At 36.8% G+C, this 26111-nt stretch overlaps 1 protein-coding gene across 2 annotated transcripts in view; it reads left to right on the top strand.

Moving 5' to 3' along the window:
• Window positions 1–26111, top strand: part of HOMER1 (homer scaffold protein 1) — a 135374-nt gene that overhangs the window by 91115 nt on the left and 18148 nt on the right. For both annotated transcript variants that reach the window (XM_047778177.1, XM_047778176.1), the window contains exons 6-8: window positions 20705–20861; window positions 23192–23302; window positions 24181–24261. In XM_047778177.1, coding sequence (XP_047634133.1) covers window positions 20705–20861; window positions 23192–23302; window positions 24181–24261 — 349 coding nt within the window. The remainder of the gene's footprint in view (window positions 1–20704; window positions 20862–23191; window positions 23303–24180; window positions 24262–26111) is intronic.

Raw genomic sequence — 26111 nt, 5'->3', positions numbered from 1 at the left:
ACTTAGTTCTGAGTTTATAATCATTAAAAACATTGATATGTTGGCATTCCTGTTGCTGTTGTGGCTCCATGGGTTAAGAATCTGACTAGTATCCATGAGGATGTGGGTTTGATCCCTGGCCTTGTGGGTTGAGGATCCGGCATTGCCGTGGGCTGTGCTGTAGGTCACAAATGCAGCTCAGATCCTGCGTTGCTGTGTCTGTGGCGTAGGCCTGGTGTAGGTTTGATTTGACCCTTAGCCTGGGTACTTCCGTGTACCTCATGTGTGGCCCTAAAAAGCCAAAAAAAAAAAAAAGTTATGTTATTGTGCTACACTAAAATAATTATATTATAAAAGTCAAATTAGCCATCTCTGTCTTTAAATAGAGCATTAGGAAAAAGAAGTACGTGTCCTGTGCTTTTGCATTGTGTACATACATAATTAATAGTATTTAAGTTCCTTCCAGGAGTTCCCGTCGTGGCGCAGTGGTTAACGAATCCAACTAGGAGCCATGAGGTTGCGGGTTCGGTCCCTGCCCTTGCTCAGTGGGTTAACGATCCGGCGTTGCCGTGAGCTGTGGTGTAGGTTGCAGACGCAGCTCGGATCCCGCGTTGCTGTGGCTCTGGCGTAGGCCGGTGGCTACAGCTCCGATTGGACCCCTAGCCTGGGAACCTCCATATGCTGCGGGAGCGGCCCAAAGAAATAGCAAAAAGACAAAAAAAAAAAAAAAGATAAATTCCTTCCAAATGGCACTAGGAATTCAAAATATGTCATCCGTCAGTTAGTATTTTTCAGTGATAGATTCATTTAAAATTAGAGCACTAGCACAGGAGGTAGCATAGTATTGTAGTGTCCTGGATTATTATAATGGGATGAATTTCTGAAATATAATTTTATCTAATGACTAGACTTACAAATTGAAACCCATAATGACAAGTAAGCCTTCTATTCTTGGGAATAGATTTTAGCATAAACAGAAAACTGAAGGAAACTCATTTTATGTAGTGGCTCACTTTGAAATAGGGTATTAACCAGTGGAAAATAGTGAGGTCTGATAAGCTGTCCTTTGAGAAAATAAGATATAAGAATTTAGTATATTGGTACACCTGGAAATAATATTGTAGACATTTAACACTTCGAGTAGTGTTGTTTGATGTCTCATCTGTGAGTCATACCTTACATTTAAGTTCTAGACTAATTTATAGAAAGCACTCTGCCCAGAAAGTCCAGGGAAAAATACCCTTTGCTTTTAATTCACTGAAGTTAAGTGATACCAGTTGAAAGATCATCTGTGTTCTTCTTCCTTTATTTTCTTCCTCATGAGATCATCTTGGAATAGTTTATTTCAGTTCAAGACTCTGTGCTAGGCTATGTGCACTATCCTTTGTGCTTTTAAAGATTAGGTGGTATGGTGTATGTGGAAATCTGTTTATTAAAGGGCCTTTGGTGGGTTTATATTTAAACCTTTGTTTTTATACTTTAACTTTTTTTTTTACAGGTTTATCTCTATTCAATTTACCTTACAGTTGTCTCATGAGAAGGAAAACAGATATAGTTTCCCCATTTTCCAGGAAAATAAATCTGAGGTATAAGGAGTTTAGGAAATTGTTCTGAAATCTGTAGCTGTGAGAATTAGAATTGGGGAGTTTCCGTTGTGGCTTAGTGGTAATGAGCCCAACTATTATCTGTGAGGATGCGAAACTGGCCTTGCTTAGGGGGTTAAGGGCCTCACGGCTCAGTGTTGCTATGAGCTGTGGTGTAGGTCACAGACACAACTCAGATCCTGCGTTGCTGTGGCTGTGGCATAGGCCAGCAGCTATAGCTCCGATTCTACCCCTAGCCTGGAAACTTCCATATGCCGCAAGTGCAGCCCTAAAAAGCAAAGGCAAAAAAAAAAAAAAAAATTAGAATTTGACCCTAATCCTCTGATTATCTGCTGTAGTCTTTCCCTAATTTATCCTGAAGAAATTTAAGCTCATGTGGAGACCAAACTTGAAAAAGATGATAATTAACAAAATTCATTCATTGTTTGGCACTCAAAAGGTTATGAGTCTTTAAGTTTGTTGGAATTAACAATAAGTGAAAGGTCTATAGGCTTTGAATTCATTTGAGAATGTATTGTGTATTTAGGTTAAGCCACCATGGTCCTATTGATTTTATAGTTATTTACATTGACAAATGTCTTAATAGAGTTTAGTGTGTATGCTTGTATGTGCGTACAGTCATAGTAGTCTTGATTATACAGCTACAAGCAAAGGAAAATCATTAGAGAATCTTATATTTGAATAATTTATATGCATATAGGACACAGTAAGTTTACACGTTATATGATTTCTTTGCTCTTTAGTCTTTTGATCTAGTAATAGAGTTAAGAATACAAGGGATTTCCCTTGTGGCACAGTCGGTTAAGGATCCCACATAGTCATTGCAGTGGCTGGAGTCCCTGCTTTGGTGTAGGTTCAGTCTCTGGCCTGGGAACTTCCATATACCATGGGCACTCCTCCCCCCCAAAAAAGAATACAATCTGAATGTTTACAAAGTAGCTGGCTAATGGTTTTAATACTGCTTAGAGCTAATCTTTATGTTTCTAAAACCATGATGGCAGAGTTCCCATCATGGCACAGCAGAAACGAATCTGACTAGGAACCATGAGGTTGCGGGTTTGATCCTGGGCCTCCATCAGTGGGTTAAGGATCTGGCGTTGCTGTGAGCTGTGGTGTAGGTCGCAGACAAGGCTCTGATCTGACGTGGCTATGGCTGTGGCATAGGCCAGCAACCGTAGCTCCGATTGGACCCCTAGCCTAGAGAAACTCCATGTGCCATGGATGTGGCCTTCAAAGGCAAAACTTAAAAAAATTAAAAAAAAAAAAAAACGATGGCATAAGCAAATATTTGGAATACTTCCTAAGAGTTCTCAGATTTGCACTTAAGGTTATGGCCACTTAATAGCATCTAGGGAGGGGCTCATAACAAACATCATTTCTTGGAAGCAACAAGTTGAAACTTGCAAATGGTTTCAAAAATATTCTGTGGAATATAATCATAGGCCCTAAACAGTTTAAACATAGATTCTAAATTTATTTGAAGATAAATTAAAAGTAGCTCTACTATAAAGTAGTGATTCCAAAGAGGTTAGGAACACCTGGAAAGCATAATTGCCTTCATGGAGTGTTTTTATATGTACATCTATATACACATATAATCACATGGTTTAGAAATCACTTAGCTAACACATTATATATGTAAAAATTATCATGAGCCACATGCAAAAGTATGATCTAAGTATGACCAGCCATTTCTGGAAGTTGTCCATGTCTAACTCCTTTGTGACACTCATTTGTTCAAAATTATTTATTGAGCATGTCTGTGTACCAGGACAAAATGACTAAAATTGCCCTCAAGGAGCCTTGTGAGGCAGTAGAACATGTATTTAGTGGTGATCATGACGATGCCGAGGTAGTGGCTGATGGAGTGCTCCAGAAGCCTCAAAGAGCCCTAGCTGTCTTCTCAGCTCCTGCAAATCTCTTTGATTGCATGCTTCCCTTTGCCTTCTTGGCATATTTGAGTGCTGTGAATACATCAGTGCACCAGGAAAACACGTCTCTGTTCTTGTGTTTAAACTTAAGTGGGGGGAAGGGGAATAAGAAGAATAAATAGATAAATGACTGTATAATTACTATTATGAAAAATAATCATGAAAGAAGAGCTCAAAGGGAGACAGCAGGTAGTGGTCAGAAGAGGAAGAGGAAGATTCCTTGAAGAGTCACCCATAGTCAACCTTGGAAGGAATAGATGCTGCTTGAACAGCAGCAGGGGGAGGGGCATTGGCTTTGAATCCCTCAGGTGTTTAGTGCCCTTGTCTGAGGTTTTGGTATTGACACTGGAAGGAATCTATAGAGAAAAACTGGGATTGAAGAAATGATAGAATTTTTCACTCTGTGGCTCTTGGAGCAAGGGAATAGGAAAAGATAAAGAAGTTTCTACTCCACAAACTTTAAGCCTTTTGAGAATAATGGCCGTGCTTATTCATCCTCGAATTTACATTGTCTGGTAGAATGCTTGATACGTAGTAGGTGTGAAATAAACATGTGTTGACTCAGGTGACTGGTTAATTGTTCTTTATGTATTAGAATTTTTTTTTCTACAATTAGGGTATAAATTCCTTTGAGATAAGAAAAATGTCATATACCTCTATACCCCCCAAATATTAGATGCATAAGAGGTAATAAATACTGTTGATTTATCACTGATTGCTTGAATGAAGTTCAGAAATTACACAAACTGATAGCCCTTGTAGTAGTCCAGTAAGCCTAAAAATGCTAGAATCTGGAATTCCCATCATGGCTCAGTAGTAACAAAGCCAACTAGGATCCATGAGGATGCAGGTTAGATCCCTGACCTCACTAATCCAGCGTTGCCACTGAGCTGTGGTATAGGTCATGGACACGGCTCAGATCCTGTGTTGCTGTGGCTATGGCATAGGCCTGCAGCTGTAACTTCGATTTGACCTCTAGCCTGGGAACTTACATAGGTAGTGGTTGTGGCCCTAAAAGGAAAAAGAAAAAAAAAAACTAGCATCATGTGACTAAATTAGAAATGCAAATCATAATGTATTTGGTAGAAAACAAATTTTTATTATTTTGTCTCTCTTCTCCAAACAGAACCTATGAGCCAAAATATATAAATTACCAAATTTTATAAAATTTGTGGTATAGTTTTCAATTGCTAAAAATTTTAAGGAAGAGGTACTTCTGACTGTGTTATAAATCCAGAATGTCATTTAGCACTGTTGAGATTATCTGTGAATATAGCCTTAAGTGATATCAGTAAATGGAATCTAAAGCATTTTTCTTTCTTTTTTAATTTCTCTGTTCACTTTTATAAAAATGCATGTGAAAGAGTATTTAACTACTGTGATAATTTGTGTGGGAAAATAATCTGAAAGAGAATGGATATGTGTGTATGTATGACTGAATCACTTTGTTGTATAGCAGAAATTATCACAACCTTGTAAATCAACTATACCTCACTAAATCTTAACAAAGAGTATTCACTGTACACTCAAAAGATTAACATTTTTAAGTTGTTCATGAAGTTAGTTGCTACGAGTCATGTCATTTTATTTTGTTGTCGTTGTTGGTCTTTACCTCCTTTTTAAAATTTTTTTTGAAGTATAGTTGATTTACAGTGTTGTGTTAATTTCTGCTCTATAGCAAAGTGACTCAGTTATACATATATGTATTCTTTTTCATACTCTTTTCCATTATGGTTTATCATAGGATATTATAGTTCCCTGTGCTATATAGTAGGACCTTGTTGTTTATCCATGCTGTGTATAATAATGTGTCTCTGCTAATCCCAAACTCACAATCCTTCCCTCCCCCAGTGCTTGACAACCACAAGTCTGTTCTCTGTATCTGTGAGTCTGTTTTTGTTTTGTATATATGTTGTAGATATGATATTTGTCTTTTTCTGACTAATTTTGCTTAGTATAATAATCTCTAGGTCTGTCTATGTTGCTGAAAATGGCATTATTTCATTATTTTTAATGGCTGAGTAATATTTCAGTGTGTGTGTGTGTGTGTGTGTGTATCACATCTTCTTTATCCATTCATCTCTCAATAGACATTTAGGTTGCTTCCATGTCTTGGCTATTGTAAGTAGTGCTGATATGAACAGAGGAGTGCATGTATCTTTTTGAATTACAGTTTTGTCTGGGTTTATGCCCAGGAGTGGGATCAATGGATCATGTGGCAACAGTGTTTTTGGTTTTCTGAGGAACCTCCCTATTGTTTTCCATGGTGGATGCAACATTTACATTCCCACTATCAGTGTAGGAGTGTTCCCTTTCCTCTACACTTGTCTCTAGCATTTATTATTGGTAGACTTTTTAATGATGGCCATTCTGACCAGTGTGGGATGGTACCTTACTGTAGTTTTGATTTGCATTTCTCTAACAATTAGTGATGATGGACATCTTTTCATGTGCCTATTGGCCATCTGTCTGTCTTCTTTGGAGAAATATCTTTTGAGGTCTTCTGCCCATTTTTTGATTGACTTGTTTGGGTTTTTGTTTTGTTGTTGTTGTTATTGAATTATAAGAACTGTTGTTATATTTTGGAAATTAAGCCCTCGTCAGTCACATCTTTTGCAGATATTTTCTCCTAGTCTATAGTTTGCTTTTTCATTTTGTTTATGGTTTGCAATGCTTTACAAAAGCTTATAAGTTTGATTAGGTCCCATTTGTTTATTTTTGCTTGTATTTCTATTGCTTTGGGAAACTGACCTAAGAAAACATTTGTACAATTTATGTCAGAGAATGTTTTACATATGTTCTCTTCTAGGAGTTTTATAGTGTTTTTTCTTACATTTGCCATTTTGAGTTTGTTTTTGTGGATGATATGAGGGTGTCTTCTAACTTCATTGATTTATATGCAGCTTTCCCAACACCGCTTGTTGAGAGACTCTCTTTTCTCCATTGTATATTCTGGCCTCCTTTGTCAAAGATTAATTGTCCATAGGCGTGTGGGTATGTCATTTTAATATAATTGAAAAAACAGCCTGGGGGCTAGCTTTCCAGATATATATTTATGTGGAGTGTCTCCTAAGTATTTTTTCCTGGTTTAAGATACAATTGATAGGAGTTCCCATTGTGGCTCAGTGAGTTGAGAACCTGATGTATTATCTATGAAGATGCAGCTTCGATGCCTAGCCTCACTCATAGGGTTAAGGATTCAGTGTTGCTGCAAGCTTCTCTAGGTCGCAGATATGGTTCACATCTGGCTTGGCTGTGGCTGTGACATAGGCCTGCAGCTCCTCTTCAACCCCTGGGCCAGGATGTAATTGATATATAACATTTAATAAGTTTAAGGTGTATAATGTATTGATTTGATACATTTATATAACTCAAATGATTGGGTTAGCTAACACCTATTGTAAATTACTGTTTCTTTTTTGTGGTGAGAACATTTAAAATCTACTTTTAGCAACTTCCGTATATATAAATCAGTATTATTAACTCTAACCACTTGCTGAACATTAGATCCCCAGAACTTATTCATCTAATGGCTAGAAGTTTGTACTCTTTGACCAACATCTCAATCCCTTTCCCCCCACCTCTCCCATCCCCTGGTAACTGCCATTGTAGTCTCTGTTTCTATGCATTCAGCTTTTTTAGAGTCTACATATCAGTGATAGCATACAGTATTTGTCTTACTCTTTCTGACTTATTTCACTCAGCATAATGCCCTCAAGATCCATTCATGTTGTTGCAAATAGCGGGATATCCTTTCTCATGCCTGAATAATATGTTGTGTATATGTACCACATCTTTATCTGGTCATCCATTGGTGGACACTTAGGTTGTTTCCATAGCTTGGCTATTATGAATAATGCAGTGAACATGGGATCATAGGTCTTTAATTTTTTTTTTCTAAATGAGTAACAGTCATAGAGATATAACTTAACTAGTTGAAAGACAAAAAAAAAGTCATTAATCAAGCTTATAAAATAAAATATTTGCATAAGGAGTTTACTACTATAAGCAAATACAACATATATGATAAAAGCTCCTGTGCATCTTGGGATATGTAATTTGAGGTGATCTTCTGAAAGTAATAAACCAAGTAAACCTCATATGTTACTGCTAAGAGCCTAGCTTTAGTAGAATCTGTATTTATTTATAGAAAACAATAGAGCAGATAGTAATAGAAAGCCCTTGAAATAATTACACAGATACTCACATTCATATGTTTTACAGAATTATTTACTTTTACATGTAAATATAAGTAAAACATGGAGTCGACCATCACCATAATATAAAGTCTTGATTTTTGAGTTATTTAGTAACACAGATGTCTACTGTTTTCATATCCTCACAAAGAAATACAGATTCTGCTTTATTAGCCAATCCATACTTATAACCATTTCAAAATGTGTTTTGCAAATTTTGCTCTAATTCAAAGGCCTTTGGAACAATAACTTTAATCTATTTAATCCATCATTTACAGACTCTGCAAGGATTTGATTTTAGCTTTCACATTTCATTTCATTTCTGATTAGTATAATCTGTTAATTATTGATCTTTATTAACCTACATTGTAAGCTGCTTGAAAAGTAGTTACCTTCATGGTGTTGTTAGTACCCTCATGTATGACTGCATATAGCCTATTGTAAATAATAGAGCAGAGGAATAACACACGTCAAAGAAGACATTATAGTTTAGTTGCAAAAACCTTAAGGCAGGAGTCTTGATTCAAGTTGTAGCTCTGTTGCTGTTATGTAGAAGGCAGAAAGTCCCCATGCATTATAGCATTTGGATTTAAGAGTCTGCATTAGTTAATTCAGTTGCTTAAGCATGGTTTAAATGAAGCCCACGTCACTCATCTTGGTATGGTATGCGATAGCTTCACACAAACAAAAACTCTTTCAAAGTCACAGATTATAAAAGAGGTGTTAACAAGGGAAAATTAGTTTATGGGATGGATATGTTCAAATCTGTCACCCTTCCTGGAAAAACAACACAAGGCAAATATCCTGCTGACAGTGATTTTAGTTGTATCATCTTCCTATTGCTAAAGTGGTGACTCTTGCTGAACTAATCTGGAGTTGGAGTACAGCCAGTCTTCATCAGCTTGGCCAGTAAAGCTGGTTCTTGGAGTTACTTTGGCTTCCATCCAGGCTGACTAGGCAGGCTTTAGAAGGAAAATTTTTAAAAAGCCTCTCTTGATAATAGCCAGTGAGTCAGTAGTGGACTAAGCTATTATTAATTCTGAGCTATATTCACGTATCATCATCTCCTCCTTTTAAAAGTTAATTTCCAAAATGCTTTTGATAGGGTCCTTCTTTTGCATATTATTTACATAACTCACATATACATTAAATACATGAAGTTAGTAACAATGATCTGCCTCAACTAAAAGACCGTAATAGTTGCAAGTAAAATTCTGTCCATACTATAACTCAAACTTTTAAGTAATTTCAAGTTATGTCTTTTGACTCCATCCTTATCTTTAAAAACAAATTTAAACTGAAGTGCAAAAAATTCTGAGTGTCAAGTTATGATCAATTAAATTATTGATTACAGTTGGTTTCTAAAAAAATGACAAGAAATTGGAAAACAGATTTTTACTGTATAATTATCCATGTATTTCCACTCAATTTTAGCTTTTGCAAAATCTTTGTTAATGGTACCTTTTCCATCTGTCAGTGCTGAGAGTGACTTCTATTTTATTTACAATGTTTTTCCCAAACACTACTAAATATCATGATACTAGATATCAGCATGATATTTAGTATTGTTTGGATGTTTCCTTAAATGACCTACTTTGCAAGCAAACAGAGGCACCTTAGCCTCTGAAACTCAGTGAAATTATGAATAGACAGATAAAAATATTAATTTCTGTCTTGACTGAAGTATGATGATTATAATGCTATTCCTGTGTAAATGAAAGGGATAGGCTTCAAATTAATTGATCTCACTCTTTGTAAAAGGTAGATGTATATTCATAAGAGATAAGAGAAACATAATTCTTAGTATGTAAGGCCGTTTCCCTGAAGACATCTCCCTGGTAGGATCATGCTGTGCATAAATTTCCAAAGAAAGTTTTAAAGTTACTAATCAGCTTTTATAAGAGGGAAACCAACACAAATGCTGATTTACATGAAGGTAGTAGATGCATAATTCACAGTATCACCTTGACTAAATTCTTTTCTCATTTGTGAACTAGCAGTAGGCCCACTAAATAGCTTTTTACTCCCTTCTCCTACATTCAGCACCCAGTGCTCCAAATTCACTGATGGTAGAGAAAGTATGATTTAGATTAAAATATTTTAAACATCTGTAATTTGATCCTTTCACAAATAACTGTCTTTGAGCAAGAAGTTGGTATCCGCACCTCCTCCTTTAAAGAGAATAGGCCCTGCTTTAAATTTTTAAAGGAAATTTCTTTAAAGGTTTTAGAGGTAAGGAGTTACAGTGAGTAAAATGCGAAAATGAAATTGGGACTTTCTTGGCCCCTTCTCCTTATATCTCCATTCCTTGGCCACAGCTACCTTAAGACACATGGCAAAAACCACAACACGCTGTGCCAGGCAGGCAGTGCGCAGATGTTAGCGGATATTGTGTTCAGAGCCATCTCTAATGAGAGCTTCTTTGGCACAGAGCTATGCTTCTGTTACTGCTGGGAGCACAGTCATGGGAGCTAGGGGATTTCTAAGGGCTTCTTTTGAGTGTGGTTAGGGGCCCCTCCATTTTAGTGATTGAAAGTGGGGGTAGAGCTAGACTTTTTGTGTCCTCAGAGTCAAATGGAAAACTCTGCATCGAAGTGCATTATGTTAAACAGCATAATTTAAAGTCAGATTTCACCTTCTCTTCTCACCCCTCAAAATAAGAAGTCAAGCTTACCACTTTATGAGAATCATTTTTGTTAACTAATTTTCTCACTCCTTCCTTAACTGGATAAATTTATTCTGAGGTCTACATGGAAGGTTTAAGCTTATAAATAATACATCCATAGTTCCTAAGGATGACGGCAGAGATCATGATGTAGTTTCACTTAAGTTATATTTATTTAAGTTATTTATATCACTAACTAAACATATCTCCCTTAAAATAGTCCATGTTAAATCTTTTTAGCTTTGTATCTCACTGAAGATTCTCTCAGGATTCTTTATTGCTTGTACATATGTGGAAGATACTAGCTAACATTTGAGTGTCTGTTATGTGCTTTGTTCAAAGGTACTTTTATTGGGGCTCTTAATTCCTCAAAATCAGTGAGGAAAGGTAGTATTAATCCTAATTTTACAGATGAGGAAACTGAGACCCAGTGAGGTTAAATAACCTGCCCACGGTCCTGTAACTAGCAAATGGCTGAACCCATGATTTGAACCATTTAAACAAACTCCTAAGCCTACACCTTTTTTTTTAATTGAGATATAACTGATGTATATATAACATTGCGTTAATTTTTGATGTACCTGAAGCTATATTTTTAATCACTGTTTCACAATTGATTCTTCCTTAATGTGTACCTTTAACGAAAGTCTTTACAACCTAGAAATTTCTATTTATAGACCAATACAAACATGCATTATGCATTTTGAAGTACTTCGCTTCAAATTAATTTTATAACTTCCGCAGAAAGGCAATTATAATTCACTTTTTTTTTTACTAGAACTAGGTAAAATTTTGTATTTGATCTGATTTCAGATGCCTTTGATAAGATACTATTATTTATATATAACCAAAGAAAAAATGTCAGTTACCGTAATAGCTCTTTCTGATATATTTAGACATAGATGTTAATATATCTACATAATGCTTTTGTTCATATGTAATACATGTAAAATAGTTTAAGATGTTCCTATAATTTCATCAGATTCAGAGTCTAACTGCTCTGACTCACTTTTTGACTGTAGTTTATGTCCATTTTTTCAACCAGTATGATGTTTGGGGGGATATCAGTAACATTGGTGATACAGTGTTTCTTTAAAAACTGCTACAACTCTTTTCTCTGAGATTTCCTTCCAAGTCACTGTTTATTGAAAGCTTTAATACTTAAATTCCATTTCAGTTCTAAACATTGTGATTTCTAAACCATGTGATTTCTACTTCACCCAGGGCTGTCTTTAAAACTTTATTGGCAAACCTGTCTTCATCTGTTTACCACCAGCCATCAGTTTCTATATTGTATGTAAATCCAAACACACCAGGCTCTGTGCCAAGATAGTGGATTGTGAGGCAGAGAAGGAATCTGAGCTAGAAAGTAAGATTTGGGAGATTATCAAGGCAAACATTTAAAGCAAGGGTCAGAGGAGGTAGCCTGTAGAAGCAGGTGCCAGAAGGAGGGTAAGGAACAGAGCAATATGGGAACATCTGATAAGAAGGCTCCAAGGATAAACCTAAGGGTAAGGAAGGTGCCAAAATTACAGTAAGCCTTGAGAGGCACCTTATTAAGCATTTGGGCAAATTGAGGCTTTCAGCTACATCTCGCAGAAAAATCCTTTTGTATACTGTAAAATGCTCTATCTAGTAGAGAAATCTTTTTATATTATGCTATATACAATGTATTCTAGTATATTATATTATTTTTAAACAATTAAAAGTTACTGTTTCTATTTAAGTGCAGTTTCTTTGCATTCAAAAGATAACTTACACTGTATTAAGAAGCACAGGTTTAGACCCCAAACTGTTGAAGAAAGCATTTGTTTCTCAGTGGAGCTAACTTGGGGCCAACAGGCTGTGGTATGAGAACACCTAGCCCAGAAAGTGGCACACAAGTAGATTGAAGACCATGAAGGCTGCTTGTGCATTCACAGATGTGGAGCAGGGGGAGTATGGCAAGAAACAACAGGCAGGTCCTGAGACAAGGTGGTATTATGGGATGCTTACATCAGCCCTCTTATTTTCATAGTTATGGAATAGCCTCACTACCAATGCTGAGCTTAATGTTGAGAAGTAAGCCTATTGCAACCTATTCTTAAATCCTCTTTTAAAAGCTTATCTGGATATTTTTCACAGTTCTACATAATGAACACACTTAGGAAGTATATGCAAGGAGCTGCCATTCCAGAGACTTCTATCGTGGATCCTAGGTCCCAGAGTCATGAGAGAGAGGCTGCTTTTCTTTACTCCTATAACTGATGATTCAGGTATAGGATTCACTCTGCAAGTGAATAAGTCTCTTGCTCATGCATCTGACTCTTACTTTGTTAGAGTCTCTTTGTTAGATATTCCTTTTGAAGTACTTTTTCTTCTAGATTTTACATACCTAATTTGATGAAGTTTACTACTTTCTTGGGGAACTTTGACTTTAGTTAAAAGTAAACAATAAAATTCCAGTTTAAGGAACCTTGCAAATGATGTTTTTGGAGTGTTTTGAACTCCCTCATCTGACTTCTAGATCTGAAGCCAACAGGAAACCAGCTGGTCCTTTTTGAAGGGAAACTTTACCAAACAGTCACAAGAATAAAGAATTATTTTGCCCTTATTCCAGCATTCAGACATGAGATCATAGTGGTATTTCAATATCTCTTCTGACTCATTGGTGTCTCCAGCTAAATAATTTCTTTGTGAATAGTTAATGTGAAACTATCAAAACTATACCTGTAAAAAAGGACCAAAGTAGCAGCTAGAGAACCTACTTTTTTTTTTTTGAAAGAAGTATTCTGAAATGTAAAATGCTAAGTTAAATTTTTGGTATCAGAATTAATCCCAAGGTATTCATCACTGCTAAAATCAGCCTGTGCGGGAGGAACGTGATATCTTAAGAGTTGTGGCTTAAAGTAAGGAACATTGCTTTTGCAAAATTGCAAAAGCATGCCAAGTATTTAAAATTATATGTAAGGGCTGACCACAACTGAGATTGTTCACATATAGGACTTCCTTCAGGACACTCTAGAATTCATTATAAGCTGAAATCATGGAGCGTATTCTAATTTACTGGATGGTGTAAGGAATATATGAAGAAGCTGTAAAGAGGAAACAGGACAAATTGATGAGATCAAAAATACTTTATTTCCTAAGTCATATTTGACACCATGCCCTAGTAAAGGATTACCTTAAAATAGAGGAAGCAAGAATGTTCTGAAAGATTCAGATTTCCCAACAAAGAAAATTTTGTTTGATATTGCAAAATAGCCTTAATAAAGTTGTTTGCTTTGGAACCAAATGTAAAAAAATGCAGAAACATAAAAACTTAGCACATTGAACTGTTCTCCCATGGTATTTATTTCAGGACTATGAAGTCTCAAATTGTTATGGTTTCCTGTACTCTTGTGCAGTATACATAATGTATTTGATAAGACAACTTTCTTCAATATTTTTTAGTGCAATCAGCAGTACTTTGGGGCCCTGCAGGTGAAAGAAGGAAAAGATTAATGGGAATCCATTGAACAGCTTATCTATGGCCAGACATCACCACTTAGTATATTAAGAGGTTCAAGACATGTTCATGGATAAGAAGTAAACGAGCTACATATCTTGACTTTGTATGTTCCTCTTTTTGTGTCCTGCTTCAGAGGCATTGCTTCCATTTTTTCCTGCCCAAACAGATTTTAATTACACCTTGTGTATGTCCCATTCCTTTCCTTTGCATATCCCTGCCTCTGTAATCCTATTTCTCCTGTCTACTTCTTATCACCATCTCCAGATGCCCTCACCTCCTTCCTTTTTATTTTCAACACTCTCATTATGTGTCACAGCAATTCTGTTTCCTACCCACCCAGTCTCTTTCTATGCCAACAAATACAGATATGAATGGAGCAGCTTAGAGACCATTCTACCCATTTCACTCTCTAGCTCGTATTATTTGTAATCCTAGAAATCACAAAAAGAGTATCTAGAGGTGCTTAGAAAGATTTTTTTTCTTTTTATCGTGCGATTTATTTTAATTTTAATTTTGTTGTTTAAGGCTGTACCTGCGGCTTATGGAAGTTTCCCAGGCTAGGGGTTGAATCAGAGCTGCACCTGCAGCCTATGCCACAGCTACAACAATGCAGGGTCCGGGCCACACATCTGTGACCTACCCCACAGTTCATGACAATGCTAGACCTTTAACCCTCAAGTGAGGCCGGGGATCAAACCCACATCCTCATGGATACTAGCTGGGTTTGTATCCTGCTGAGCCACAATGGGAACTCTTGTGTGATTATTTTTTAATTGAAGTATAACTTATATTTAGTAGAATATGCATTTTCCACTATAGAGTTGTATGAGTTTTGACAAAATTGTGCAGTTATGTACACATCAACACAATCAAGGTAAAGAAGGGTTCAGTCTCCCCCCTAAAAAAATTCTATCCTCTTATGCAGTCATCTTCTCCTCATACCTCCAGTGCCTAGCAGACCAGTAGTCTGTTTTCTGTCCCTGTAGTTTTGCCTTTTCTTTAATGACATATAAATGGAATCATAAAAAGTGTGATTTTTTTCTTTTTTTCAAATTAGGGTGAAATATATATAACATAAAAATTAACAGCTTAACCATTTTTAAGTGTATAGTTCAATAGTGTTAAGTGCACATTGTTGTGGAATCAAAGTATAGAACTCTTTCACCTTTCAAAACTGACACTCTATACCCATTAAACAAAAATTCTCCATTCCTCTCTTACCTGGCAGCTACACTTCTACTTTCTGTCTCTATGAATTTGACTACTCTAGGTAACTTATATAGGTGGAATCACATAGTACTTGTCTTTTGGTGACTTGGCATAATGTCATCAAGGTTCCTCCATGTTGTAGTATGTGTAAGAACTTCCTTCCACTTTAAGACTCAGTAAGACTCCACTGTCTGTGTGATGTACATACCACATTCTGTTTACCCATGCATTAGTGGACCCTTGGGTTGCTCCTGCCGTTTGACAACTGTGCGTAATACTGCTTTGAACATTGTTGTAGAAATATATTTTACATATATACTGAGAAGTAGAATTGCTAGATCATATGGTTATTCTATTCTTAATTTTTTGAGGAACTGCCATACCGTTCTTCGTAGCAGCTGCACCATTCCCACCAGCAGTGCACAAGGGTTCCAGTTTCTCCACGTTCTCACCAACACTTGTTATTTTCTGGTGTTTTTTCATTTGGCTAGTTAGTTGGTTTTGGCTGTGGCAGGCAATGGCTTGATGTGGGATCTCAGTTCCCAGACCAGGGGCTGAACCTGAGCTGTAGCAAAGGCGTGGAGTCCTAACCACTAGACCACCAGGGTCACCTGTAGAACTTCAGCTTGATGGTAGGGGTTAGGGTAGGGTTCTCTGTTGTCCTTGTCTAGCCTCAGTCTTGGGCAGGCCCTGTGTTCCAGGGTTTTAGGGTGGAGGTTCTCTCACTGATCTCGCTCAGTGATTCAGCCTTGTAATTTGAGGATCTTATGCAGGAGTTCCTGCCCCTTGCCCCAAGGTTGGAGACCTCGAATAGTCTGAGACCAGGATGATTTTCTATTCCTTTCACAGGGTTATAGAGTTTTATTTTCCTACCTTTCCCCTAGCCATCATGGGTCTTCATCTGAGCTGGGAAGGACAAGAGTTAGCAGCCAGTACCCCCAGATATAATGGCTTTCCCAAAGTCACCTCATTAATGTAAACTCTGTTGTGGCCGAATGAGGCTTGTTATGAATAGCAAGACACATTTCATCTTTATGGCTCTGTTTCAGTTTCAGGAACTAAGGACAAAAGATGAAATATAACAAAAGATGCTCCTATTGCTCTATTGCTTAAAAGTTTTAAGGGATTGAGGAACCGTTGAGCTAGGGACCACGGACAAAGACCAAAATATATATTTATTATAAATCACATCACAGATAATACAGTGTTTTTTTTTTTTTCCCACTGTACAGCAAGGGGGTCAGGTTATCCTTACATGTATACATTACAATTACATTTTTTCCCCCAGCCTTTCTTCTGTTGGAACATGAGTATCTAGACATAGTTCTCAATGCTATTCAGCAGGATCTCCTTGTAAATCTATTCTAAGTTGTGTCTGATAAGCCCAAGCTCCCAATCCCTCCCACTCCCTCCCCCTCCCATCAGGCAGCCACAAGTCTCTTCTCCAAGTCCATGATTTTCTTTTCCGAGGAGATGTTCATTTGTGCTGGATATTAGATTCCAGTTATAAGCGATATCATATGGTATTTGTCTTTGTCTTTCTGGCTCATTTCACTCAGTATGAGATTCTCTAGTTCCATCCATGTTGCTGCAAATGACATTATGTCATTCTTTTTTATGGCTGAGTAGTATTCCATTGTGTATATATACCACATCTTCCGAATCCAATCATCTGTCGATGGACATTTGGGTTGTTTCCATGTCCTGGCTATTGTGAATAGTGCTGCAACGAACATGCGGGTGCACTTGTCTCTTTTAAGTAGAGTTTTGTCTGGATAGATGCCCAAGAGTGGGATTGCGGGGTCATATGGAAGTTCTATGTATAGATTTCTAAGGTATCTCCAAACTGTTCTCTTCTCCATAGTGGCTATACCAGTTTACATTCCCACCAACAGTGCAGGAGGGTTCCCTTTTCTCCACACCCCCTCCAGCACTTGTTATTTGTGGACTTATTAATGATGGCCATTCTGACTGGTGTGAGGTGGTATCTCATGGTAGTTTTGATTTGCATTTCTCTTATAACCAACGATGTTGAGCATTTTTTCATGTGTTTGTTGGCCATCTGTATATCTTCTTTAGAGAAATGTCTCTTCAGGTCTTTTGCCCATTTTTCCATTGATTGATTGGTTTTTTTGCTGCTGGGTTGTATAAGTTGTTTATATATTCTAGAGATTAAGCCCTTGTCAGTTGCATCATTTGAAACTATTTTCTCCCATTCTGTAAGTTGTCTTTTTGTTTTCTTTTGGGTTTCCTTTGCTGTGCAAAAGCTTGTCAGTTTGATTAGGTCCCATGGGTTTATTTTTGCTCTTATTTCTGTTGCCTTGGGAGACTGACCTGAGAAAATATTCATGATGTTGATGTCAGAGAGTGTTTTGCCTGTGTTTTCTTCTAGGAGTTTGATGGTGTCCTGTCGTATATTTAAGTCTTTCAGCCATTTGGAGTTTTATTTTTGTGCATGGTGTGAGGGTGTGTTCTAGTTTCATTGCTTTGCATGCCGCTGTCCAGGTTTCCCAGCAATGCTTGCTGAATAGACTTTCTTTTTCCCATTTTATGTTCTTGCCTCCCTTGTCAAAGATGAATTGACCATAGGTGTCAGGGTTTATTTCTGGATTCTCTATTCTGTTCCATTGGTCTGTCTGTCTGTTTTGGTAGCAGTACCACACTGTTTTGATGACTGTGGCTTTGTAGTATTTCTTGAAGTCTGGGAGAGTTATGCCTCCTGCTTGGTTTTTGTTTCTCAGGATTGCTTTGGCAGTTCTGGGTCTTTCGTGGTTCCATATAAATGTTTGGATTGTTTGTTCTAGCTCTGTGAAAAATGTCATGGGTAATTTGATAGGGATTGCATTGAATCTGTAGATTGCTTTGGATAGTATGGCCATTTTTACAATATTGATTTTCCCCATCCAGGAACATGGAATATCTTTCCATTTCTTTACATCTTTGATTTTTTTGATTAAAGTTTTATAGTTCTTGGCATATAGGTCCTTTACCTCTTTGGTCAGGTGTATTCCGAGGTATTTGATTTTGTGAGGTGCTATTTTAAAAGGTATTATATTTTTGTATTCCTTTTCTAAGATTTCATTGCTGGTATACAGAAATGCAACTGACTTCTGAATGTTAATCTTATATCCTGCTACTTTGCTGAATTTATGAATCAGTTCAAGTAGTTTTGGGGTTGAGTCCTTAGGGTTTTCTATGTATAGTATCATGTCATCTGCATACAGTGACAGTTTTATCTCTTCTCTTCCTATATGGATGCCTTTTATTTCTTTTGTTTGTCTAATTGCTGTGGCTAGGACTTCCAAAACTATGTTGAAGAGCAGTGGTGAGAGTGGGCATCCCTGTCTTGTTCCAGAGTTGAGTGAGAAGGCTTTCAGTTTTTCCCCATTGAGTATTATGTTTGCTGTGGGTTTATCATACATGGCTTTGATTATATTCAGGAATGTTCCCTCTATACCCACTTTGGCGAGGGTCTTGATCATGAATGGCTGTTGGACTTTGTCAAATGCTTTTTCTGCGTCTATTGAGATGATCATATGATTTTTGACTTTTTTTTGGTTAATGTGGTGTATGATGTTGATTGATTTGCGTATGTTGAACCATCCTTGTGAACCTGGGATGAACCCAACCTGGTCATGGTGTATAATTTTTTTGGTATGTTGTTGGATTCGGTTAGCTAAGATTTTGTTGAGAATTTTTGCATCTATATTCATCAATGATATTGGGCGATAGTTTTCTTTTTTGGTGGTATCTCTGTCTGGTATTGGAATGAGGGTGATGGTGGCATCATAGAATGTCTTTGGGAGTATTCCTTCTTCTTCAACCTTTTGAAAGAGTTTCAGGAGGATGGGCACCAATTCCTCTTTATATGTTTGATAGAATTCACCTGTGAAGCCATCTGGTCCTGGACGTTTATTTGTAGGGAGTGATTTTATGACCTCTTCAATTTCATTTCTAGTGATCGGTCTGTTCAGTTGGTCTGTTTCTACTTGATTCAGTTTTGGCAGGCTGTAAGATTCTAGAAAATTGTCCATTTCTTCCAGATTGTCAAACTTGTTGCCGTATAGTTGTTCATAGTATTCTCTTATGGTTTTTTGTATTTCTGCTGTATCCGTTGTGATTTCTCCTTTTTCATTTCTAATTTTGTTTATTTGGGTTCTTTCTCTCCTCTTTTTAGTGAGTCTGGCCAGGGGTTTGTCAATTTTGTTCACCTTTTCAAAGAACCAGCTCTTGGTTTTATTAATTTTCTCTATTGTTTTTTGAGTCTCTATTTTATTGATTTCTTCTTTGATCTTTATAATTTCCTTCCTTCTGCTGACTTTAGTTTTTTTGTTTTTTTTTTAAGTTATATGTAGTATTTGTTTGCCAGGGCTGCCCTAACAAATACCACACACTGGGTGGGTTAAACAATAGACATTTATTTTCTTATACGTCTGTAGGCTTGGTGTCTGAGATCAAGATGCTGACAAGGTTGTTTCTCCTGAGACCTCTCCTTGGCTTGCAAATGCCTTCTTCCAATGTCTTCATAGGAGCTTCCTCTGTGCATGTCTGGGTTCTAATCTCCACTTCTTAAAAGGATACCAGTCCTATTGAATCAGAGATCCCCTTAATTACCCCTTTTAACTTAAATACCTCTTTTAAGACTCTTGTCTCCAAATATACACATACTCTGACATACTGGAGGTTGGTACTTCTACATAATCATTTGCTAGGGGACACAATTCATCCCATAATGCATAGAAATGAAAGAAAAAAAGAGATTATCTAGGACAGTGCAGACCAGTAGGACTTTGTGTAATGATAAAAAGTTGTAGGAGTTCCCGTCCTGCCTCAGTGGTAATGAACCCAGCTAGGATCCATGAGGATGCGGGTTCAATCCCTGGCTTCACTCAGTGAGTTAAGGATCTGGTGTTGCTATGGCTGTGGTAGAGGCCAGTGGCTGTAGCTCCCTAGAAAATTGTCTTGGTTGTGATACTTAACTCTGAGTAACTTATCAAGTAGAACATTAAATAAGGAAAAAGTGTTTGCTTTAGGTTAGTTCTGTAAGTGACACTGAAATTCTACCAGATGTCAAGACATTAGAACCACTTTTTAGGTCTAGCCTATTCAATTTATTACAGCAAATTTTGTAGTTGGAACATTTAAAAATTCTGAATAAGATGAAATAAATCAGTAATTTCAAAGGAATACTATATTACATGTTCCAAATGTATTGACATGGAAGCATCCTCATATGTCTCATACGAAGGAATGAAATTATACTTTAGACTTTGATGTTCTTAAAAAACATAATACATTGTTAGGTTTTGTTAATAGATATTTTTCAGGATATAATGCTTATTCCTCAAAAGAGAATGGGGTAGCAACTCTTCTGTAGATGCTTGTTTCTGTCATATGGAAGGAAACTCTTCCACATTAAGCCTCCTGTTTTTGGTAGCTTTTATGTAAATTTCTTTGCTTGGTAGGTTTTATTCACTAAGAACATTTCAGTGAAATATTTGTGTTTTTATTCTTTTTGAGTTGTCTTTGAAACATTCACGGATTACAAACCAAATAATAGAACTGAATACTGCTATCTCTTCAGAGTAACAATATTCAGAGTAATCAGTAGAATTTTATTTTTCTTTTAGTTCAGCAATCAGCAAACATTGGGAGGCTGAACTGGCTACCCTCAAAGGAAATAATGCCAAACTCACCGCAGCCCTGTTGGAGTCCACTGCCAATGTGAAACAATGGAAACAGCAACTTGCTGCATATCAAGAGGAAGCAGAACGTCTGCACAAGCGGGTAAATTCAGGGCTGCTGTCGATAAGGATTTATGGCTAATGGATTTTCTTGATCAGAGGAAATTTACATGTACATTCAGCCTAGGGACGTCTTCTGGAGCTTTTTGTTGGTTTTCAAAATATATATGTGGGTTGTATTATATGTGGGTGTATTGGTTAAGAAAAATATTTTCTCCAGTTTAATGAGAATGAAGAATATGCAGCTTTTGGGGTCAAAAGACCTGATTTCAAATTCCTGTTCTGCCACTAATTAGCTGTATTACCTTGGGTAAGTTACCCTCTTCTTTCCACTCAGTATCCTCATCTACAAAATAGGAATAATAATATAGACTTTGTATAATTCCTGTGAAAACTGAGATACTCAATTGACATGTAATGACACTGAGTTAATGATCATGCATTTACTATTTTATTTTATTGTTTTCTTAAAAAACACTTTGATAGAGTTCTTGTTATGGCTCAGCAGATTAAGAACCCAACTAGTGTCCATGAGGATGCAACCTCCATCCCTGGGAACTTCCATATGCCACAGTTGTGGCCCTAAAAAGAAAAAAAAAAAGTTTGAAAAATACAGGTAGAAAATTCTTTGTAAAAGTTGGTAAAATTAGAAATATGGGGCAGTAAAAGAAAAATCGAAAATCCCAATACCATTAATATCAGAAGACCAAACAGTTACTTATAAAGAATTTTTTTTATTCCAAGAATACTCATTCACCCAATAGGAAGCAGGTGCCACTAGTTTCTGTTTTTAAAAAGGATGCCAAAAATGTGACTTCCATAGACAGTAGGAAATGGGCTTAGTACCAGAGCACAATTTGAGGGCTGTATTAGAACCAGGGTGACAGGGGAAATAAGATAGAAGTTGAATAGAGACAGGAGGGAGAGTAAGAACCCTGAGTAAACACCATTGTATCCTAAATATAAAAGTTAACTCACAAGGGGCCAGAAGGAAGTTGTTTAATGAGGATCGAGTTTCCATTTTGCAAGACGAAAAGCTCTGGAGGTCTGTTTAACACAGTGTGAATATACTTAATGCCACTGAACTATACATTTGAAAATGGTTAAGCTGATAAATTTTATGTGTGTTTTTAACCACAAAAAAAAGTTAACCTAGGACAAATAACTCATAATCCAGAAAACATTCATTGAAGAGTTATCCTTTTTATGTATTCTCTGCCCTTGAGGAATTTTTGCTTTACATAGTCAGTTGAATTTTAAGGAATTTTATTTTTATTTACTCACATAGTTATAATTTCCAGTGCTCTTCTTTCCTTCCTGTAGATCTAAATTTCTTTCAGGTATTGTTTCTCTTGAGCCTGAATAACTTCCTTTAGCATTATTTTGTACTTCAAGTGTACTGGCAACAAATTCTCTCAGGCTTTATGTATATGTGTGTGTATATACATATAGATTTTTATCTTAACTGCAGGTTGTGTTTCCTATTTCTTCACATGTCTAGTCATTTTTGGTTGTGTATTGGACATGGTCAATGAGATGATGTAGCGCCCATAGATTCTGTTATCTTTCTCTGAATATTTCATGTTGATTTTTGTTTTAGCAGGCAGTTAAATTACTCTTAGAGTACATCATCCCTCGGTATCCAAGAGAGATTGGGGTGTGTGTGTGTGTGTGTGTGTGTGTGTGTGTGTGTGTGTGTGTTGACTTCTGCCTGTTTTGACTATTTTTGGATGGTCTAACTTTTAGGGACAATACCCTTCTCTGTGTTCTCTGAAAAAATAGCAAGTACTCATTAAAAGGGAAATTGGTCTCTGGGCCCTCAGTAAATTCATATTGAGTAGAGAACTGTTTCTTTTGCCATTTAGAGACACTGTTGATGTGAACAAGGTCTAGTCTCAAATGATTTAAGTTGTATTTTAAGCATATCTTTCTTCCAAATTCTTTTACACTTTAGAAATGTATTTGAAAAATTTCTCACTTCTGCAAGGCCAGTTTTCAGAACTTATATTTTTTAATTTGAAGGCTACAGATGGAGGGCAAATGGCTGATTTTGAATTGGTTGTCAGAAAATTTTTAAGGAAGACACCCATTATAGGACCTCTCTGCTATAATTAATCATTAATTGAAGTTTTCCTGACCTTTTTATGACCAAGTCATATACATAATTATTTTTCTTTGGCCTTTTTTCTTTGTCCTAAATTCATCTTTTTAAAGAACCTATTCTTTCTACTCTGTTTTAATATTCCTCAAAGTTTTTTTTCATATATCGATTCAGAATTTATTATTCACCTATCAGGGGCTTGTTATATGTCTTTAGCAAGAAGTCCTTTGAAATTTCCATATAATTTAATTTGCTTTCTCATTTAATTTTAGGTGACTGAGCTTGAATGTGTTAGTAGCCAAGCAAATGCAGTGCATAGCCACAAGACAGAATTAAATCAGACAATACAAGAACTGGAAGAGACGCTGAAAGTGAAGGAAGAGGTATTTGCTACTTCTCACTGGTCTGTAATTTCATGAAAATATGTGTACAAATATTAGCGACTGTGTCAGATTTAAAGGTATCTGACGCAATAAGGTAAGTTTGTGGGATGTTTTTAGGATGCCGTTTTTCTTGAGTGATATTAAGGTTGTTCATATTTTCCCCATGAACTGTGGTGAAGCAGTCAGACTAAGATACTGCCTCTTGCCTTCTGTATGAGAATTGCATTCATATAATCAACTGAAACCATTAGAAGTTACATGAAATGTACAAGCTCTTGCTTTCTCTGATTTCCAGTCAAAAAATTTAATATCACGGAAAAGAATTATATCCATAAAACTTGAAACAACCTTAAAATATTCAGATTGCTGTCCATAAGTAATGCTGTATACTAAAGCCACCAAGTTGGGAGCTCCCGTTGTGGCACAGCAGAAATGAATCCAAATAGGAACCATGAGGTTGCTGGTTCAATCCCTGGCCTCACTCGTGGGTTAAGTATCTGGCATTGCCGTGAACTGTGGTGTAGGTCACAGACACGACTCAGATCCTGCATTGCTGTGGCTGTGGTGTAGGCTGGCAGTTGTACCTCCAACTCAACCCCTAGCCTGGGAAACTCCATCTGCCATGGGTGCGGCCCTAAAAAGCAAAAAAGAAAAATAAATAAAACCACCAAGTTCATGTGTTGCTTAAGATTATTCTATACTAGACAACATACCTATAAAGATTAATTTACCCCTTTAAAAGTCAGTGTGAAGGAATATTTTTTAAATCATATTTTTTCTAAGGATTGGGACAACAATTTCAGGGAAAAATAAAGCCTTTTCTTTCCTTGATGTAGTTTAAATATTGTTGTTAAAGACATTTCTTTGTTTTTTTCTAGGAAATAGAAAGACTAAAACAAGAAATTGATAATGCCAGAGAACTACAAGAGCAGAGGGACTCTTTGACTCAGAAGCTACAGGTGAGCTGTACTTTAATTAATTATTCATTTCTATATAAAAAGGCATCAGTCATTCTCTCAAATAGTAATGACTTTCTTCTACAACTCCATTTTGTAGATTGTTGGTCATTTTTCTTTTCCTGGACTTCTGATTCATGCTTAATCTTTGATTTTTCAAAAATAACTTGCTAACTTCATCTAGGTAGCTTATGATCATTATACATGGTCATTTCTAAATTGTCTTTAATACATTATTTTAGAAATTTCTACTTTTTTCAAATTTATTTGTCTTTTTTATTAAAGTATAGTTGATTTACAATGTTGTGCCAGTTTCTACTGTAGTAGGAAAGTGACCCAGTCAAAAATATATATATATTAATAAAACAAAAAAACAAAATTTTTGTTTTGTTTGTCTTTTTGAGGGCCACACCCACGGCATATGGAGGTTCCCAGGCTAGGGAGTCAAATCAGAGCTATAGCTGCTGGCCTACACCACAGCCACAGCAATGCTGGATACTTAACCCACGGAGCGAGTCCAGGGGTCAAACCCATGTCCTCATGGATACTGGTTGGGTTTGTTACCGCTAAGCCATACAGCAACTCCTATGTGTTTTTATAGAGTGAGGAATTTGGGATAAGGGGTGATAAGTGGGACCTGAAAGCCTAGGATTGGAAGGAGCACCTAGATTGTAATAGGAATGACCAGCATGTATTCAGTGCTTGCTATGTACCAGACACTGCCCTTGACTTATATTTTACTTTTAATCCATGTAGCGGTCATATGAGGAAACTAAAGCTTGGCTAGATTAACGATTAACTTGTCCAATCTGTATTTAAATGGACACAAATTCTATGACAGTAGAGACCTTTCATGAAGAAAACAGGTTCTTTCTATGAAATGAGACATTTCTCTCTTCCTCTACCATCATTCACTTTCAGCTGTCTTGAGGAAATGAAGTTCCTTGTTTTGGTCTGCCCTATGTAATACCGTTCCTACATTTTAACCATCTCTGTAGATTAGTGGTTCTGAACTAGGGGCAGTTCTGTGCCCCTGTGGACATCCAGCAATATGTGGAGACATTTCTTACTTTCACAACTAGGGTGGTAGAACTGATGTCTGGTGGGTTGAAGCCAAGCTTGATGCTGAGCATTGAATTATCTCGCCCAAAAGGTCAGGAGTGCCAAAGTTGAGAAAACCTTGGTGTAGAAGTAAAATATGAACCATGTAATCAGGGCTGGAAGAAATAGGGGAAATGCAGGCTCGTTTTGTCTTTTGTTTGGTTTGGCTCCCATTGTTTAAGTTCTTGCTGTGATTCAGACAATTGCTAAGCACTTACATACATTAGCTCGAACCCTTACAGTAGCAGGTGTGGTATCCGCATTTTCAAAGAGAGGGCAGCAGTTCAGAGGTGTTAATAAGTTTAATTAAGGCACTGAGCTAGAAACTAGGGACGCCTGGTTTTGTTTTGATTCCAAAATCTTTGTTCTTTCTGCATTACCATACTGTTTCATCAGCCACGCATCCAAGCCATCTCTAACAATTCTTGAGAAAATGTTTTCAGTTATGTACACATTGACATTGTTCTCTAGAAACCAGGGGATGGTTTATTCATATCAAACTTCTACATGTATGTCATCATTGATTGAGCAGTAATTGAATTTTACACTTGGAATTGTGAATACCAGTTCTTACCTGTTCTTTCACTGACTGTCAAAAGCACTTATCAGGAGAACCTACCTGGAACTGGACAGGGAAGCTTTCAGAAAACCTAAAGATGGAGTTAACATTGTGGTTCAGCACATTAAGAAACTGATATGGTGTCCACGAGGATGCGGGTTTAATCCCTGACCTTGCTTAGTGGGTTAAGGAT

This window comes from Phacochoerus africanus, chromosome 4, assembly GCF_016906955.1.
Source record: "Phacochoerus africanus isolate WHEZ1 chromosome 4, ROS_Pafr_v1, whole genome shotgun sequence".
NCBI lineage: Eukaryota > Metazoa > Chordata > Mammalia > Artiodactyla > Suidae > Phacochoerus > Phacochoerus africanus.
Note: the sequence above shows the minus strand (reverse complement) of the source record. Positions and strands in the feature narration are given on the sequence as shown.